Source organism: Macrobrachium nipponense, chromosome 47 (assembly GCF_015104395.2).
Source record: "Macrobrachium nipponense isolate FS-2020 chromosome 47, ASM1510439v2, whole genome shotgun sequence".
In the NCBI taxonomy this organism is placed as follows: domain Eukaryota; kingdom Metazoa; phylum Arthropoda; class Malacostraca; order Decapoda; family Palaemonidae; genus Macrobrachium; species Macrobrachium nipponense.
The window spans coordinates 33,402,684-33,422,270 of record NC_087222.1 but is presented as its reverse complement, the minus strand read 5'-3'; the positions used below and the strand labels follow the sequence as shown (position 1 = coordinate 33,422,270).

Genomic DNA, 19,587 nt, shown 5'->3' with positions numbered 1-19,587 from the left:
GTGACTTTAACAACGTTGTTTTCGGGAAGATTTTACAATAAGATATAAACAAACTTGGTTCAAAGGCATTTGTTGGCGGACGCTGTAGCCATCTACATTTCACCCAACTAAAGAGGGTTAAGGGATTGTATTGTGTCGTCAGTAAAATTCTCTCTATTTACATATATTGGTTTGTGGCCACATCAGTTCCATAATAAGTTAATATCGTATTAAAGTATTTAAAACCATTTAACGGTCATTTGTTAGAGTAATAGCATAAGAAGATGTGCATCGAGCAATCTGTGATTTTCTATGACAACGATATGAAAACTGGAGAATTGTCCAATTAAGTGGCCAATATCAATAAATAAAACATTCTAATTATATATTACAAGAAAATCACCCATCAGAACATCGATTATCTAACGAAATGAGCTCAAAACACCCATTATTACCCGAAATCATAGAGAGAGACCCTACGTAAAAGCGAGCCACCGACCCTTGGTGGGCTGAAGGAGTCTCCGTTTTCTATGCGCCACCGAAACAATCCTCTCCTCAACAGCACGGAAGGCGAACAACGTGCTCCCCGTGAGTGACACTTTCATATTTTCCATAATTCTCCGCCATTTACCCTTCCCTTCTTTGTGTTTTTGTTCTGAATGAGAGCGGGGGAAGTTTGGATTTATTAAATGAACGTTTGTTTGTGGTTGGAATGGGTATTTATGGGGTAATTTTCGGGTTAAATGAGAGGAACATGATTCCCCCCGATGTCTGTTGTGGGGTTCGGCTGCCCCGAAGATACCTATCCCGTATTTTTTTTTACGTCTTTTCATTTTATTTGATAAAAACATCGTTGGGGCATTTGTAGGGCATGTTTACGTCTTTTCATTTTATCTGATAAAAACATCGTTGGGGCATTTGTAGGGCATGTTTGGGCATTATGACGAACCTTTAGAGACTTAAGGTATGGTAGTTTTGTAGTCAGGGATGCCTGTCTTCTGTCATTTTGAATTCAGGTTTCAGTGTCCTTCAAAATTTATTATAAAATTTAAATATATTTATTTACATTCTAATTCAGTCATTGATGTCGCTTCTTTTTATTTACATATTTATTTGCTTCTTATTTTTATCTTATTCCCATCAGCTGGACCCTAATCTAAACTTCCGTAAGGGGGTAGTTACCTAGTGCCGTCAGTGTACCTCACGTGATGCACTGTGGGCATTACTGAAGGGTATTTGCGGCCGGCCTTTGGTCCTTACTGTACCCTTGGGGTTAAAGCCAGGGTAAGGGGGTCACGATTTTGGCGTTTTGGGCATGGGTGGCCTGAGTTAGGTGAGGGTAGTGCATTCCAGGGAAGGTTAGGGCAGTTTTCGTCTGCAGGACCTGTTCCCTTGTGGTTTTGGGGGGTGGGGGTGGCATGACACTGGCTGCCCCCCCCCCCCCCCCCCACTTGCCAAGCAGGGCGTCCTAACCTAGTTTAGGTTAAGGAAGGACATTAGGTCATATTTTCCCACAATAGCCCTGACCCCTTAATCTGTAGTTGTCCTCTGTCATTTTCGGGCTAGGGTTGTGGGGGGGGGGGAGGCCAGTTTGTTTGCTGACTGAAATTTTTTTTTTTTTTATAAGCATTTGTATATGTTTGTCTCAATATCTTTTTGTCATATTTCGATGTCTTATTTTGATACTTAGGCAATGCAAATTTATGTCCTTTTTTTTTTATGTTTCTTAAATTTTTTGTCTTATTTTTGACGTCTACGTCATAATTTTTTTTCTTATTGGATGTTTTGGTATTTCTACCAAAGCAGTCCGCACGGACTGAAGGAACGTAACCACCATGGATACGACATCCACTAGGGATTGGGACGTCCAATGTATTTTGCCATGTTTAGTACTGGCCCCTTGGGGTTAATTGCAGTCGTCCGAATAAAATATTAGGGGGAAACCATCAGTACAGGCCAACCCTCATCACGGTAGACGGTCTTATTCACTCGATATTTAATTGGTGAAACATGAATACAATTGCAACTCTAAGCATACCATTTAAAAGACTGAAGTTTCGTCAACATATTGTGATATATGAAAGCCCCATATGAACTAAAATAAGCATGTGAGGCTCTTCGTAAAATATGTTTTCAAGGCAGTTTTGAAATCCAATATGGCGGCTACGTTTTTGTTTTTCATGGACGGTTCTCATCAGTGACGGACACCATCTTTCCCAGCCTTCCCAGCACTCATTTGAACAATGTTAGCGTAGATGTAACGTTTATTGATCTTACTCAAGATTGCAGTTGTAATCAGCACAATAAAACAACAATTTGTTGCCTATATTAGTGAAAGTATGAAACTTGTTATTCCCGGGGTTATGGTTGGAACTGAATTCATTCTTACCTTGTAATCGGCGGTTTTTTATCCTTACTGCCATCACAACTGAAACTACAGTGCTTATTTGATTGTTATTATACACATTTTGGTCTCAGTTCACTCCACATTGCACTTTTAAACCCGTTGCTGTTCCTGGTTTCTAAGCGCGCGCGCCTTAAACACAATTACAAACAGCAGACGACGACAGACCGACCGAAAACCTGCCAAAAGTTTTTTTTTTGATTCCCTAAAACAGGTTTTTTTTACCTTTTTTTTAAACTCGTTATTTAGTTTAAATTTCACAGTGTTATTTAAAAATTTTGATTTAATTCATGTATATTATCCCTTTTTTGCAACCAATTACCCCGAAAAATTACAGATATTTCTAACGTAGATAAAATCAAATGTTTTTAACGTTTTCGTACATCTGGCTGCCGAAAAACAAAACCATAGAGGAACGAATACGGAAAAAAACAGTGCCCAATAAGAGGAAAAGGACCTACGTTTTTTTTTTTTTGCTTTTTTGTTTTTGCTAGCACTTTTCATTGAATTTCAGTCTTTATTAGTATTTTGAATTTCCTTAAATAATCGTATGCCAGAAATAAATGTAACCTTTAATGTTTGCATGCTAAGAATGGCAAAATCATCGTTGCCACATTAGTGGAGGCTTCACCACATACGCCGTTTCATTATTATAAACTGTTTCCATGAATTCTAGTTGTCATAGTAATGCAATAATGATAAAATTGCTTTAATATTTATGTATATATACTTCCAATACATAGCCTAATTTCACCAATTTCAACGTTTTGTTTATAGTCTTATACCCAGTGGAGGGTAAGCACATACCGATTGGCCACAGTGAATGTCCCTTCCTATTCCGTCCTCTCTCTCTCTCCCTCTCTCTCTCTCTCTCTCTCTCTCTCTCATTTTTTAAATTTTACATACCTATGTCCTGCTTAAACTATTTTGGCGAGCACTAGTAATATGCACCTACATTCATCATTACGACTGAATTAAAAAACTTGAAAGTATTTAATTAATGCTATACAAGTATGAAATATATTTTCTTGTTTCATTTTTCGAATTACGATAAAGAAACAGAGAGAGAGAGAGAGAGTTGAGTGGATCAGTGTATAAATATATCGGTCAATGGGCAGGTAACAACCGAGTGAATCGTTAGATATATCCCCACCAATGGTAAACTACTATTATTAGATAGATAGATGGAAAAACTATAGAAAATAAGTTTAAACTGCAACAACTTTCAGAGAGAGAGAAGGGAAGTGAAGGAAGGAAGAAGGACAGGGGTGGAGGTGGGGGGAGAGGGTAGGTGGAGCTGTTTACTGTGTGTTCCTATCCATTTCTGGATAATGGAGTTTTGGTCTATTAGTACAGGACAGTGTAGTTATTCTTTACGATTAGTGATTCACGATACCCTTATAAATTACGGCACTGGGGGTAATGCACTAAAGAAAAATCTCGCTCTGTTACGAGTGTTCGTTACAGAAATAGGTATTGCCCAAAAACGTGCTTGCACTGTCTCTGAAACACCCATAGTAGACATGCTGCTTAGTTGTCAATCAAGTTTTTATAACCAGTATTTTTTACAAGCTAGCTATTTAATAAATTTGTATTTTTCTCAGTCAAAACATATGCCCCTCAATGCTAACTTTTCCTCTTTTAACGACTTTCTGGTCATTGCAAATTCGGCCCCATAATTTCTTATGGTGCGAAAACAGACAGAGGCCATGGACCGAAAACGATTGCGTCACACTACGGCGATAATCCAGCAGTAAAACATCTTCATATATCCAAAAAGTAAATAATAAAGATATATATGCGCATTACGATTATAACAATTACATGTATAGCTGATAACAATCTGCACGAATAACTGGTAAACTGTTCTGCAATGACAGTTGAGTATAGCAATTATTTACAATAGGTACGAAAGTCAAGATGTCGTGACGTTCATAATACAGAACTTGAAAGAACGTTCTAATTCAGAAAAAAAAAATAATTACTTAAATTTGAAAATCAGAGTCGAGTTACTTTTTCAATAACGAATATTTTCAAATTATCATCATAAATATGTAAAATATTGATGTTTTACTACTTATTTAAAAATTAGCCAAGAGCACGCTTCTCGTCATCTTCTACCCAACAGCTGTTTACGCCTGGCTTGTTGTCGATGAGGAAATCGTGTTTCGATTGTTGTGATAAAAGTGCTCCAGCGTCTGTGGGTACAAGTGGTGTGCGGATTTATCACAGGAAATGGTTAGTTTATTGAACACAAGCTACTCCGTTTGTAAACATCGAGATGGGCGTCAACTCTTCTAAATACCTCGAGTTGTAAGTAAAAATGTTGAACGCGTTTTGGTGAGATTTGCACTACGTTTGAGACCGTTTTCAGTACCCTCTGTTTAAATCTGTTTAAATCTTAAAATTTGGCCTTAATTTCTAACTTTGGGGAAAATACTTACTTCGAAAGGAGAGTAAGTCTTTAGCTCCGTTTCTCACCAACAACAAGTCGCGACTGATGCCCATCTCGGGTGTCAGGACGCGTTATAATGTACTTTTTCGGAGGGTGGCTTGCATTGATGGTAGCTGGCCTGCGTGGCTTGCTGTGATGATCTACCCTACTTACAATTCTTGTTCAGGTGGTATACTGCATAGAAAAACTGCAACTGCCAGTAGTCTAGGCCGCCGCGGATAAGTACCCTAGATCTACCGTTTTACCAAATTGGTGAATAATAAACAAAAAAAAGAGGGATAAATATCCCAGTTGACGACTGGCGGGAACCATGTGCCGCGGTGGTAGCAGCCTACATTGTTAACCCATAATTCTAATAAAGCTAGTTTTATTAGTTGATTCGAATGAAATTCAGTGCTAAATCTTGCCATCTCAGATTCAATGACTGCATTTTGATTAGTCTAGGTCTCTTGCTACTGTACATGTAGTATGTATTGTGACTGATGACAATAACCGATGTTCTCATGCCTTGGTGTGTGTTTGTGTCTATGTCTTTGAATTGTTTTGAAGAGAGGCTACTTGCAAGTTTTATTTACTTGTGTGTTTCTTCATTGATAAGTAGCCTATGATTTATTAGGGTAAATCTAAATAATAACTCTGTCGGGTATTTCTTTGGAAATTAGTGTCTTATAGTATTGTGTTTGGGTTGCTTATTAAGAATTGACTGTTATTTTTGGGTGCTTGACTTTTAATTAACCCTCAGGGGCCAGTACTAAACAAGGCGAAATACATTGGATGCGCCAATCCCTAGTGGATGTCGTATTCACAGTCACGTTCCCTGCGTCCATGCGGAGTTAATCTTTAGATTTATTAGTTTGTTTTCTCAGTAGCATGTTATATTATATATATATATATATATGTATATATATATATATATATATATATATATATATTATATATATACAAAACGTATTGAGAAATCTCCTCTCATTACATGTCACTTGAGAGCTTTCTTTGAGATGGTACATAGTTACCCTATATGTGCTCTGTATGAAAGCAAATAACAGTGAAAGTTAAAGTTAAAATCTTGTCCATGTGGTGAAGAGAAAGCCCAGGCTATACTGTTAAAAAAGACACATGTCTGAAATTTGGTCAATGTTAGACTTACTGACTTTTTTTGAGAATTTTAATAAGTAGGTTAAATGTGTAAAAAAGAAATCCTTAGTTATGCTAATCTAACCTATTCTAGAATACCAGGGCTTACGGAAGTTTATCTTTTTAATTTTCAAAGCTTATCTCTGGGTTTCTTATGCTCCATTGAATATGCCCATTTTCTTACGTACGTGCAGATTAAATCTTACACCTTTAATGGATTTTCCTTCTTTTGTCATAATGGCAGTTGACCTCTATGCTTGGAGTTTGTTTTGTGATTATATCAGAGCTTTTACATACTTCTCTTCCCTGGGCCAATTTTCAAGTAATTGATTGTACCTGTTGATGAGAGTTTCAATGAATTTCAATTTCAAAATTTTCTGATAATTGGTGAGTGAGTGGCATTTTTATACCCCCATACTGCAACCACCCATGATTTGATTCTCACTTGATACTAGAGTAAACACCTACAGCCATTAGAATAATTTCAGTAATATAATGAGATATTTTTTCGTTGTGAACGTTGATAAATGGTTGAGTTGAATCTTTTCCAATTTTGTTCAAATTGAGTATTGTCAGTGTATCATTATTTACTTTTCTTAATTGTCATTGTGTTGTTAATGTTAAAGGTAGACTTGGTTACTGCAGTTCAGTTTTATTATGGACTCCCTAATTATCAGCTGAGGAAAATGCAAATGATTATAGGGGGAAACATCACGACAGGCCAACCCTCATCACGGTAGAACGGGTCTTATTCACTCGATATTTAATTGGTGAAACATGAATACAATTGCAACTCTAAGCATACCATTTAAAAGACTGAAGTTTCGTCAACAATATTGTGATATATGAAAGCCCCATACGAAATAAAATAAGCATGTGAGCTCTTCGTAAAAATATGTTTTCAAGGCAGTTTTGAAATCCAATATGGCGGCTACGTTTTGCATGGACGGTTCTCATCAGTGACGGCCACCATCTTTCCCCAGCCTTCCCAGCACGTCATCTTTGAACAATGTTAGCGTATGTATGTAACGTTTATTGATCTTACTCAAGATTGCAGTTGTAATCAGCACAATAAAACAAAATTTTGTTGCCTATATTAGTGAAAGTATGAAACTTGTTATTCCCGGGGTTATGGTTGGGAAAAAACTGATTCATTCTTACCTTTGGGGTAATCGGCCGGATTTGGTTTTTTATCCTTACTGCCATCACAACTGTAACTCCACAGTGCTTATTTGATTGTTATTATACACATTTTGGTCTCGTTCACTCCACATTGCACTTTAAACCCGTTGCTGTTCCTGGTTTCTAAGCGCGCGCGCCATAAACACAATTTCGAACAGCAGACGACGACAGACGACGAAACTGCAAAGTTTTTATTCCCTAAAACTGTTTACTTTACTCGTTATTTAGTTTAAATTTACTTTGTTATTTAAAAATTTTGATTTAATTCATGTATATTATCCCTTTTTTGCAACCAAATTACCCCGAAAAATTACAGATATTTCTAAAGTAGATAAAATCAAATGTTTTCTAACGTTTTCGTACATCTGGCTGCCGAAAACCATAGAGGAACGAATACGTTTGCTAGCACTTTTCATTGATTTCAGTCTTTATTAGTATTTCGAATTTCTTTAATAATCGTATGCCAGAAATAAATGTAACCTTTAATGTTTGCATGCTAAGAATGGCAAAATCATCGTTGCCACATTAGTGGAGGGCTTCACAACATACGCCGTTCCATTATTATCCTGTTAAGCGTCCGCCCCTGATGAGCTCGCTGCTAACGTACCGTCACGCTTTTTTTGTAATCAGCGATCATAGCACTGATGATAGTTTTTTCAAAGTTAATATTGATTTTTATGCTTGTTATTCATACTGTAATTAAACTATTAACTAGGAAATTCTCTCTCTCTCTCTCCTCTCTCTCTCTCTCTCTCTCTCTCTCTCTCTCTCTCTCTCTCTCTCTCTCTCTCTCTCTCTCTCTCGGAGTCCAGTCACACGGCAAACAAAAGTCATCTTCACTCCCGCAATTGGAAGAAAATTTTGTATCATCACTGGAAGATTCAGAACTAGAGCTCTCATCATCAATAGGTTATCAATATCACACTCCTCATCTAGTATTTGATTGATCTCACCTGAAGAAATATGCCTCCTCTTTGGGACATTCATTGTGAAAGACGCGAAAATCCAAATTTGTCCTCGATAAACGCCCGAAGCGTATTGAAAGAAAACCAACAGGGACAGGCAGTTTTCTAGCATAAGCGACCACCAGGAAAGAGTTGCCAGGCTGGAAATAAGTTTCCCATGTGCTGAGAGTGTTACCAAATGATGTTCCTACACTTTCTATACGAGTAAACGTATTATTACGGGGCTGACGGCTTGACAAGCACAGTTAAAGTCTTGAACGTAATATCCCGTTGAAGGCGCTACCGAGTAGATCGCAGTAAAACGTATTATTACGGTGGGTGACGCTTAACAGGTTATAAACTGTTTCCATGAATTCTAGTTGTCATAGTAATGCAATAATATGATTAAAATTTGCTTTAATATTTATGTATATATACTTCCAATACATAGCCTAATTTCACCAATTTCAACGTTTTGTGTGTAGTCTATACCCAGTTTGGAGGGTCAACACATACCGAATGGCAACACAGAGAGAGAGAGAGAGAGAGAGAAAGGAAGGCGGAGGAACGAAGAAGAAAAGGATGGGTGGAGGGGGGGGGGGTTGGGGAGAGGGTAGGTGGAGCTTTATACGCGTGTTTCGTATCCATTTCTGCATAATGGAGTTTTTGTCTCTTGGTACAAGGACAAGTGTCGTTATTCTTTACGATTAGTGATTCACGATACCCTTATAAATTAGGCCACTGGGTGTAATGCACTATAGCAAAATCTCGTTCTGTTAAGAGTGTTCGTTACAGAAATAGGTATTGCCCAAAAAACGTGCTTGCACTGTCTCTGAAACCCATAGTAGACATGCTGCTTAGTTGTCAATCAAGTTTTTTATTACCAAGTATTTTTTACAAGCTAGCTATTGAATAAATTTGTATTTTTCTCAGTCAAAACATATGCCCCTCAATGCTCACTTCCTCTGTTGTTAACGACTTTCTGGTCAATTTGCAAATTCGGCCCCATAATTTCTTATGGTGCGAAAACAGACAGAGGCCCATGGACCGAAAACGATTGCGTCACACTACGGCGATAATCCAGCAGTAAAACATCTTCATAATATCCAAAAAAGTAAATAATAAAGATATATATGCGCATTACGATTATAACAATTACATGTATAGCTGATAACAATCTGCATGAATAACTGGTAAACTGTTTCTGCAATAACAGTTGAGTATAGCAATTATTTACAATAGGTACGAAAGTCAAGATGTCGTGACGTCATAATACAGAACTTGAAAGAACGTTCTAATTCAGAAAAATAATTACTTAAATTTGAGTCAGAGTCGAGTTACTTTTTCAATAACGAATATTTTCAAATTCATCATCATAAATATGTAAAATATTTGATGTTTTACTACTTATTTAAAAATTATTAGCCAAGAGCACGCTTTTTCTCGTCATCAGTGTTGCCAAACCCGCGGTTTAACCCGCCCAATTGGGCTTTTTAACTTTTTTTGAAACAACCCGTTGCCCGGGCGGGTTTTTTATAAAAGGGTACCGCTACTTGCCTAAAATTGGGCTACTCTGGAAGAAATAAACCGCGGCTCCAATAAATTGTTTAAATGGTCTCTACAAGCAATTTCTTTTATAATAATTTCAAAGTAGAAATGTAGGTCGATTATTCTATTTTCAAATTTCAATAGTTTCATAGACAGTTTAAACCATAATAATGAAAAATTGTAAGTTGGTATACCAGACAGGCTGACGCCTGACTGACGCCTTATAGACCCCAGACTATATGGCGTTTGCCAGTTAAGACTTTAAGACTTCACTGCTTTCACGAGTTAGACATCTGTTTTATCTTTTACCACTCAGTGAGAAGGTTGACTTAGTCCAAAATGCCAAAGCAAGTGAAATTGGGGTGTATATAAAAAAAAAAAAAAACATTGTAAACCAAAATGGGAGAGCGAGGAACTTTTGAAAGATTGGATTAGAAGTGTTCCTGGAGATGAAACAAAAGCTAGGTGTCGGTTTTGTAATACGGTTATAAGACCCCACCATTCAGATTTAATCAAGCATTCTAATACTGGTACACATACAGCATATATAAAAGCAAGAGAAAGTAATGTTACGAGATTTTTTGCTAGTACATCTTCTCAGCAAATCAAGCAAACAGATCACAATCAAAAAGTTACAGATTTGAAACTTTCACTATGCATTGCTTGTCATACATCAATCAATTCTATTGATCATATTGGTGAAGTAATGAAGGACTGTGCAAAAGGCTGTACTTGTAATAAAAACACAATACGCGATCTGCAACTTCACCGCACAAAATGTACCAAGCTTAATTAAAAAATGTTTTAGGTCCCGAAATGAAAAACCAGCTAATTCCAGATATTGGATGCAATCCTTACTCTTTACGGCCAGGTCAATTTAATCAAAACGGACCTCAGGAACAGAATGGGACATGACCTCCTAACGGCAATTTTGTATATAAGAAGTGCCATGCATACTCAAGAGGGGGAGGAGGACAAAAAATGCCAATGTCCAAATTTTGAGCCAAATGAAACTATGATTAAAGCACTACAATCTAGTTCATTTTATGATCATGTTGAATGAACAACAAATCTCTTTATTTCTTTTTATTTTGCTCATTTTAATTTTTTTTAAATGCCATTCAACTAGTATTTAATTTTGCAAGAAATATTCGGCTTTATTTTCTGTATTTTTGAATAAAAATTATATAAGTTTTTCGTTATTATACTCTTCTACAAAAGCTTAGTTGATTGATTTCGATCCCCGGCCCCTAATTTGTTTCTATAGAATATCATATCAATAGTTTTTAGTACCAATTTTAATGATGGCTAAGTTGCTATAATTGGGCTACTTTTGAAGCAAATGCCGCGACTTTTGAGGCTTTGCACCGCGGTTTGGATGTCAAGTTATTTGCAACCCTGCTCGTCATCTTCTACCCAACAGCTGTTTTACGCCTGGCTTGTTGTTGGTGAGAAAAATCGTGTTTTCGATTGTTTTGTGATAAAAGTGCTCCAGCTTTCTGTGGGGTGGGTACAAGTGGTGTGCTGATTTATCACAGGAAATGGAAAGTTTGTTGACACAAGCGACTCCGTATAAAAACATCGAGATGGCGTCAATCTTCGAAACATTTTTAGTTGTAAGTAAAAATTTCTAAAGCGTTTTGGTGAGATTTTCCACTGCCGTGGGCGCCATTTTTCAGTACCCTCTGTTTAAATCTTAAAATTTGGCCTTAATTTCTAACTTTGGAGAAAAATAACTTACTTCGAAAGGAGAGTAGAGGTCTTTAGCTCCGTTTCTCACCAACAAGAAGTCGCGACTGATGCCCATCTCGGGTGTCAGGACGCGTTATAATGTACTTTTTCGGAGGGTGGCTTGCATTGATTGTAGGTGGCCTGCTTGGCCTGCTGTGATGTTCTAGCCTAATTAGAGCAGCGATAGAGATGGAATAATCCGTTCTAAAGTAATTACATTGGCTGCCCATTAAAGCAAGGATTGGGTGTAAATTTCATGTTGGCGTTTCAAGCATTGCAATATGAAAAGCCTGTTTGTGTCAACTGATTATTGCATAACTTTCAAACGGCTGCAGTTTTAACTCCGAAACATGGCACCGAACATCAAAGATTTGATGAACCGAGATGTGATTTGCAGGCTGTTTTTATAGAGACTTTGAGATTGCTGCGCTTCAACATTGCTTCACTTAGAGGAAACCAAAAACTTAATTGTTTAACATTTGCTACACTACTGATGATAATATTAGTGAACATTTTTAACTCTATTGTGGTCTAGCGCTCTTGGGAGCCCTTTAGAGCATTCTGTGATCTGGAGAAGGGCTTTTTAATGCCCTTCAACAATAATAGTAATAAATTTTTTATATACGTATAAATATTCTTAGAATTTATTCATTTACAGTGGTCCCACCGTATTCGCAGGGGATGCGTACCAGACCCCCCCGTGAATAGTTAGAATCCGCGAGTGTTTGGAACCCTATAAAAGCGCTAAAAACAGCCTATTTTGTTAGATGAAACTTAAGAAAAAACCACTAAAAATTTTCATACTTGGTTTTTTTAATAGTTTTATCACAAAAAGTGCATTTTATGATGAAATTGATCACAAAAACCAGGAATTTGTGGATATTTCTCATAGAAAAATACCGCGAATAATCCGGGGAAATGTTCCCAAGAGAAGTCCGCGAATACGGGGGGTCCGCTGTATTTACTCGTAAACTAATTCTGTATGTATATTTTGTGCCAACTTACATGTAACACCATCTATTTTTTTAAATTTCGAATAACTTTTTATCAATCCTTTGAGTTCTTGGAAACTGCAGAAAGTAGTTCCATTACCTCTCATATATTTTACATTCCAATTCTTGGGATATCTCTTAGAAAAGTTATAGACATCTAAACAATTCTATAATGTTCTGTCCCATTGCAGGCCAAGATGAGTGCTGATCTGTGTTGGTTGATCATTCGCAACAATCATGCGTACCTCGCGAAGAAGAGGAACGTCAAGAAGCCGTTCTCCACGGTGAGTTAAGCCACACAAGGTTTTGTTGATGTGTCTGAAATTCATGATATATAATAACTCAAGAGTTTTGTGTCTTTTGGCCTTTTCCCGAAATTAAGAAGGAGAATTGAGCAGGTTCTTGAAATCTCTCGTTTTGTAGAAGCTCTTAATGTATTTACATTGACACATTGACGATTTCTTCACCGATGCTTTGAATTTCAGGAACCAATGAACCTTAAGAATGTCAATAGCCCTCGTTACAACGGCTTGATCCACAACAAGATGCTGGGCATTGAGCCTGCCCCTGGCGGCAAGGGTGTCGTACTCTCCTTCAAAGCCCGGAAGTACCAGGTAGGTTTTCTTGTGTGTGTGGTTAAGAGTGTGATTTAAGTCTTTTAAGTTCAATTTCAGAAGCAAATACACATTAGTGAGTCTCCTTAGGGAGGGAGTGCTGTTAGTGTTACTGGATGTTCTTTGTGGCATCACTGCTCCCTAGCTGCAACCCCTTTCATTGCTTTTACTGTACCTCCGTTCTTATACTCTCTTCCTTCTTGCTCTCCACCCTATCGTGATAATAGTTACACCTTTCAGGCATTTTACACACCATTTCCATTTCAGCACTGAATGTGCTTTGGGGTCCAAGCTATTGACCTTCAGCTTAAATTCTCTCTCTCATTCCACACCAAGTGATAGTCCTTGAGGTTTGAGGCTTGGTGCTGGGTTGTATCTTATGTTTGTGTAAAGTAAATTAGGTATTTGATGTTGAAAGTAGACTAAACATTGCTGAAAATAATACCTTGGTAAAATTGACCAAAAGATCAGGAGATATTAAATGAAATGTCTGAACTTAATTAGGTACCTCGTCACTCATTGCAATGTATATACACTCATTGCAGTGTACAGGAGGTGAAAACAATATTGAGAAAGTCATAGAGTACACTAAAATGCTGTTTACTTTTAGAACAAAGGATCCCATAGTAATTCTATTCACTAAATAGACCTGCTTAAAGTACAGTGTTCAATTCAGGGAACCATCCCAATGGGAGGACATACAAGTATTGGAAACGGTAAAAGCTAGGTCTACCAATTGGACATCAGGATACGATGATTATTTAAAAGGCAAGATTGCTGCACCCTGTACAGTACTTGAGAAAAGTGTCAAGAGGCCATACAGAAACAAGCCAATTTAATATTAGAGTTGGTAGTTTTAGAGACATTTGTAACGCAGGGCCTCGGGTAACATCATTAAATTGTACAATCTCTTAGGATATACCCAATAATAATGCAGTGTTATTTTAAACTTCATCAGTTATTTATCAGTATTTATACTGTTTAAAAAATAATTTATTTCAGCATCTTCACTGTGACAGAAATGTTTCCTTCCATTTGTTTTTCTGTTAGTTCAGATGTTCTACGTTACAATTTATTGAAAGGATTAACTTTTATCTGGTTCTCTTAACAACATTAATCACTGTGTACGCTATGTATTGTGAGGTTGTAGATGAACTGAGTCTGATCTTCATTTATCCCCTCTTGCCAATCTCTTGCGCTATTTCAGACCAACTCATTGCACACTGGTAACCAATTATGGTTTTCGCAATTGCCACAGGAAATCAATTTAATATAGTTTGTGTATATTAAAGATGATACAGGGGTCACTTGAGACATGATTAAAGATTAAAGATAAAACTGTACATAATTACTTTGGTATTTTCTAAAATATTTATATAATTGTAAGTGTCCATATATTTTACATGTGTGAACTCATGTCCTGAGATTCCTCTTATGATTAAGTAAACATGTGAGTAATTATGTCAGAACACCAGAGGTCTTTGACTAGAAGCTAACTATCAAAATGTAAACAACTTTGTAAGCCAAATGTTATTAAGTCATTTAGTTGTAAGCATGTCCTTTATTATATTCCACTGAGAAAAAACTCATATCAAGAATTATGTCCAGTGCCTCAGTGGCATGGTTGGTTTGGTAATGGCCTGCCACCTTGGTGACCGTGAGTTCGTTTCTTGGGGATTCCATTGGGGAGTCAGAGCTGTGTTTTTCTGGTGATAGAAGTGCATTCTCGACGTGGTTCGGAAGTTGTGTAAAGCTGTTTGTCCCGTTGCTGAATAACCTCTGGTTCCTTGCAACGTAAAAACACCATAGCAAACGACGATTTATGTCGCCATCAGTACTGGAATGATTGCGTATGAATCTCGTTGATTTTCGTTTATCAAAGCACCGTGCTTCCCTGTGGACATTACTAAAGGTTCTTTGCAGTGCCCCTTCAGCCCTTAGCTGCAAACCCTTTCATTACTTTTACTATCCTCATTTATATCTTCCTTCTTTCCACTCTCCTAACAATTGTTTCATACTGCAGCTGCTTTGAGGTTTCCCTCCTGTTACGCATTTCAAGCCTTTCTGCGCTCAGTTTCCCTTTCAGTTCTTAGTAACCTCATAAGTCCCAGCTCTTGATCATTGTCCTGAATGTGTATTATAATTGTGTTATTAGCTTAATGACCTCATAGGTCTCAGCTCTTGGCCATTGTCCTGAATTATATTGTAGTTGTAGTATTGATTGCTGTACTGTACAGTATTTGGGTTTACATGTGTTTAGGGACATTTTATTTTGAGCAAGTTCTCTTGCACGCAGCTTTTTATTGTCATATCCTTCGTCTGTCTGCCTTTACTCTCATGTTACAGATGTGCACTTGCAAGCTATTTTGCCAAGTATGAAAAATGACAATGTCAAAATGAAAAATGACACAATGTTTTGACCTGTCAATTTGAATTTGTCAAGATTTGTTGACTTTAAGTATATGCGAGTCTACAACTTCAATTTTTTTCTCTCTCTCCAGACAAAGCCATCTAAGAACCTTATTAAGACCACCATCAAGTCCGGACCTCGCAGGGCCCTCCACTCCATCAGGAAATTCATCAAAGGAAACCGCTACAGAAAGGATTTGAAAATGGTTTGTATTGGCATTTCTTTTTAGAGTGAAATTTGTGTTTATACTTCAATATACTTCTGTACTTATCAGCTATGTTATTATCATTATATATTTTGCTTAGCTATGTTTAAATGTCATATTTTTAAAATTGGGTAATATCAATGTAAAGTGTAATGTACTGGTTAGTGTATGTGATGAACTATTTGGAATTGCTGCAACTTTGTAAGATATCTAAAAAAAAAATATTCAAGTTGAGACTATAATATGGGGTCTTTGTTACTTAAACTGTGTTTCTCAATAGAAAGCTTGATCCCTAAAGTTTCTGTCGAGGTTACTTGTGACTGTAGTTCAGTGTTACAACAATTCACGACCAGTTGTTTTGCTAAATTATCGCAAATCCATTTTTGGTCGTTCATCCCTTGTTTGTCAGTTTTAATTAACCCTTCCTCCTCTTTCAGGCTGCTCTCCGCCGCGCATCTGCTATCTTCCGCTCTCAGAAGGCTCAGCCATTCAAGAAGATCCGCCGAAGGCCCCGTGGTACCAAGGCTGTGAAGAAAACTGAGTAAAGTTTTGAAATAAAGAAATTTAAGTAAATTGGCCGTTTTACTTGACCACTTCCGATGGTGTTTGAAAGGGTAACGGTTTGGCTGTTGTTTTGAGTCGAATGTCAGTCTGGCTGATATCGTGGATGAAATCTGTCTAGTTTATGTCATGAATGGAATCTCAGTCTCACTGATGTGGATTGAATCCCAGGCCGAATGAATTGAACCTGTCTGGCTGATGTCATGAATGAAATCTCAGTATGGCTGATATTAAAGAAGAGTTCACTCAGACGTATTGAGATATTATCAATGGCAGTATCTAGTCTCTGAGCTGCAGTTACTTTGCTTAAGAATCAACTGGTTCATGCCAGTGTGATCAATTTTCTATTTCTAAGCATTATTGCTGTATTGCCTGAATTGGGTGACTTATTTTCTTGAATAGTTCCACAATCCGGTATTAAATCATCTAATTTGTGTTTACGGGATTGGTGAGATGCCAACGCTTCAAATGGCATTTAGACTGGTCATCATATATGCTCACCTGGTACCTTATTTCAAGAAAGAATTTGGGACAAAGATTAACTTAATTTAAACAATAATCTAGTAGCTACAGTTTCACAGTTACGTACATATAAGGGAGATTTGTAAAATGTCTCGGTGTGGTTCGGAAGTCACGTAAAGCCGTTGGTCCTGTTGCTGAATAACCACTGGTTCCATGCAATGTAAAAACCCAATACAAGCAAGCAAGTACTACAGCATGCTTACATAATTTGATCACCCTGTTTTAGTGGGCTAGGACACCTCATGGTGCATTGTAACCCTTTCAATTCTATTACTTGTACATCCATTCAGATTCTGTATCTTCCATCTAGCTGTCCACCCTTTAACAACAATTGCTTCATAGTGTAACCAAGATTTTCCTCCTGTTACTCCTTTCAGACCTTTCTATTCACGATTTCCTTTTCACTGCTGACTAACCTTTAGCCAAAATTTAACATTCTCTTCTGCAGCATGCATACAGAATTTGATGAGAAACTGAACAGGTAGATCTGTTATGCCACAGTATTGGTATCTTTCAAGCAGGAGGAAGGTTTGGTTATTGAATTATCCACCTTTATTTGGCTGTGTTTTCAAATTGAACATTTGAGTGAAACGTGCATAGCAACCTCTGCATGTGACTCTTTTAAAATAGTGAAACTAAAGTCTTTGCATTTGGGTACATCTTTAGACCAATGACTCGTACTTGTCAGGGTTACCAGGAATGGAAGACTTGAAGTAGGCACAGTTAAAGAATTTTGATTCCCACCTGTTGTCAATCTTTGAGCCAACATACTGTAGAGTGCCTCAGTGGCCTGGTTGGCTTGCCATCTCGGCTGCGAGTTAGATTCCCGGGCATTCCATTGAGGTGTGAGATATGTGTATTTCTGGTGATAGAAATGCACTCGACGCGCTTTGGAAGTCGCGTAAAGCCGTTAGTCCCGTTGCTGAAGAACCATTGGTTCCATGCAACGTAAAAACACCATACAAACGAACCAACATACTGTAGGTTAAGTGTGTGTACATACTTGTTTCCTGAAGGCAGGTAAGTATATGAAGCCTATAAATTCAAGTTGCTGTACTTGTATGAGAATTTGTCTTCAGTTTCTTTATACTTTCCACATGATTTTCACTTGTTACCAGACATCTTTGAAGGCATTATGGAAAACCCTGTATGAGTCATATCACTGTTTATCTTATCTGAAGTAAAATTACTGTAGGTTTGGTGTGAAGTGTTGGATAGTTTATATAGATTTCTGTCATTGGAAAACTATAGGCATATGATCGATCCAAATGTGGAGGATTAAAAGTTGGTCCCACCGTGCACAGGATTAGTGGCATCAGTAAAAACACCATATTAGAAAAATCAGTACACCTCGTGAAGTACACTGTAGGTATCACCTGTTTGGCTCATCACTGTCCAGATTATCTGGGAGATAAATAGAGCACTTAGAAAGCAAGAGAGGTATGGTAGGTCCAAATATGGAGGAAGCACCTCGGTGGCTTGGTTGGTATGGTATTAGCGTCCCACCTCCCGTGGTGCTGGTTCCATTCTCGGCCATTCCATTGATGAGAGAGATGTTGTATTTCTGGTGAATTAGAAGTCACTCTCGACATGGTTCAGAAGTCACGTAAAGCCGTTGGTCACGTTGCTGAATAACCACTGGTTCCTTTCAACGTAAAAACACCATACAAACAAAACAAATATGGAGGATTATCCAATAACCTCTGTATCATCTTGTTGCAGTCAACATGAATCCCCAAATTAATGGACTACTGGTGAGATATCAAACATCAATTTCTGCTCCATAGCGGAATACCATGTGGTGCTATCTTTCCACCCTCCCCTAGCAGTTGTTTCATAGAGTGACTGAGGAGTTTTTTTTCCAGTTACTCCTTTATAACTTTTACTTTATGACCATTTCAGCACTGGATGATTTCTTAGGTCCCATCGCTTAGCCTTTGGCCTAAATTTTATCTTCCATCACAGCATTAATGTCAGATGTTGTGTAGCTTTGCAGTTAAGTTCCATGATTCTTCAGAAGGCATGTACATCCTATCACCCAATACATTTTTATTCACCAGTTTTACTACTTACTATATTAGTCAAACAGTCTATCCCAGTGCCATGTAAATTTGCAAGGTTTGCCTCATTAATTTCTGAAAATTGATAGAATCATAATAAAGTACATTTTCCTGTCATGGTGTAGAGGATTGTGACTGCATACAGCTTATAAGTTAGGATCCCACACTTATATAAGTGAGGACACCAGTTACAAATGGGTTTTTCAATTGAAGCTAAACGACCAAGCATATAAATAAAGTTAGCTTTTCCAGTGCACTTAAAAGTGTTCCTGTAGTACACTTATTGTATAGCTGGGAGATGTCATAGTTTTCTTGAAATATACACGTCATTGTAATATCCATATTGCCCTCATAACTTGTCGAATTCTTTACAAAGCGGGTAAAAAGTGACCATAGATTCGTATACATTTCGTAATCAAGTTATTCATATCTATACGTATGTATGAGTTTGTGTTTAACTTTTTCTCACAAATGAAACCCTGGTAAGAATCCCATTTGGCTCCTATCTCTGTGTTAGAAGTTAGTTGAGATGAACATGATATTAGAGGCGTTCTCAACGTCGAGGGATGGCTCTAGATAATAATAAGGTAGTACTATTTTTAAGGAATTAACAGATAATTGGGACAATCAATGGATGTGACCAAGATTTTGAACGATTAATAAAGTTTGAAAAGTTACAAACAAAAAGACAGTAAGGTCTGCATTAAAACGTGTGTGAGATGATTGTTTCTATAAAGCAAGGACCCCATAGGTAGGCAGTGCTGTCGATGCACCTCATATGGCGCACTATAGGCACCTCAGTGGTGTGGTTGGTATGGAAATTTGCATGCCATCTCGGTTGCCGCG

At 37.5% G+C, this 19,587-nt stretch overlaps 2 protein-coding genes across 2 annotated transcripts in view; one reads left to right on the top strand and one right to left on the bottom strand.

Annotated features, from left to right (window-relative positions):
- LOC135204630 (osteoclast-stimulating factor 1-like) overlaps positions 1 to 19,587 on the bottom strand; it is a 258,090-nt gene that overhangs the window by 181,717 nt on the left and 56,786 nt on the right. The window lies entirely within an intron of this gene.
- Positions 443 to 16,163, top strand: LOC135204848 (large ribosomal subunit protein eL28-like). Its single transcript, XM_064235057.1, has 5 exons — positions 443 to 567; positions 12,561 to 12,653; positions 12,855 to 12,983; positions 15,485 to 15,598; positions 16,036 to 16,163. The coding sequence occupies exons 2-5, from the start codon at positions 12,567 to 12,569 to the stop codon at positions 16,141 to 16,143; spliced, it is 438 nt and encodes a 145-aa protein (XP_064091127.1). The 5' UTR covers positions 443 to 567; positions 12,561 to 12,566; the 3' UTR covers positions 16,144 to 16,163.

Bases quoted from the DNA above. Each gene is read 5' to 3' on its own strand.
- LOC135204848 (XM_064235057.1), top strand. From the start codon at position 12,567: ATGAGTGCTGATCTGTGTTGGTTGATCATTCGCAACAATCATGCGTAC. The intron at 12,654-12,854 runs GTGAGTTAAGCC...TTTGAATTTCAG, and splicing joins TCAAGAAGCCGTTCTCCACG to GAACCAATGAACCTTAAGAA. The intron at 12,984-15,484 runs GTAGGTTTTCTT...CTCTCTCTCCAG, and splicing joins TCAAAGCCCGGAAGTACCAG to ACAAAGCCATCTAAGAACCT.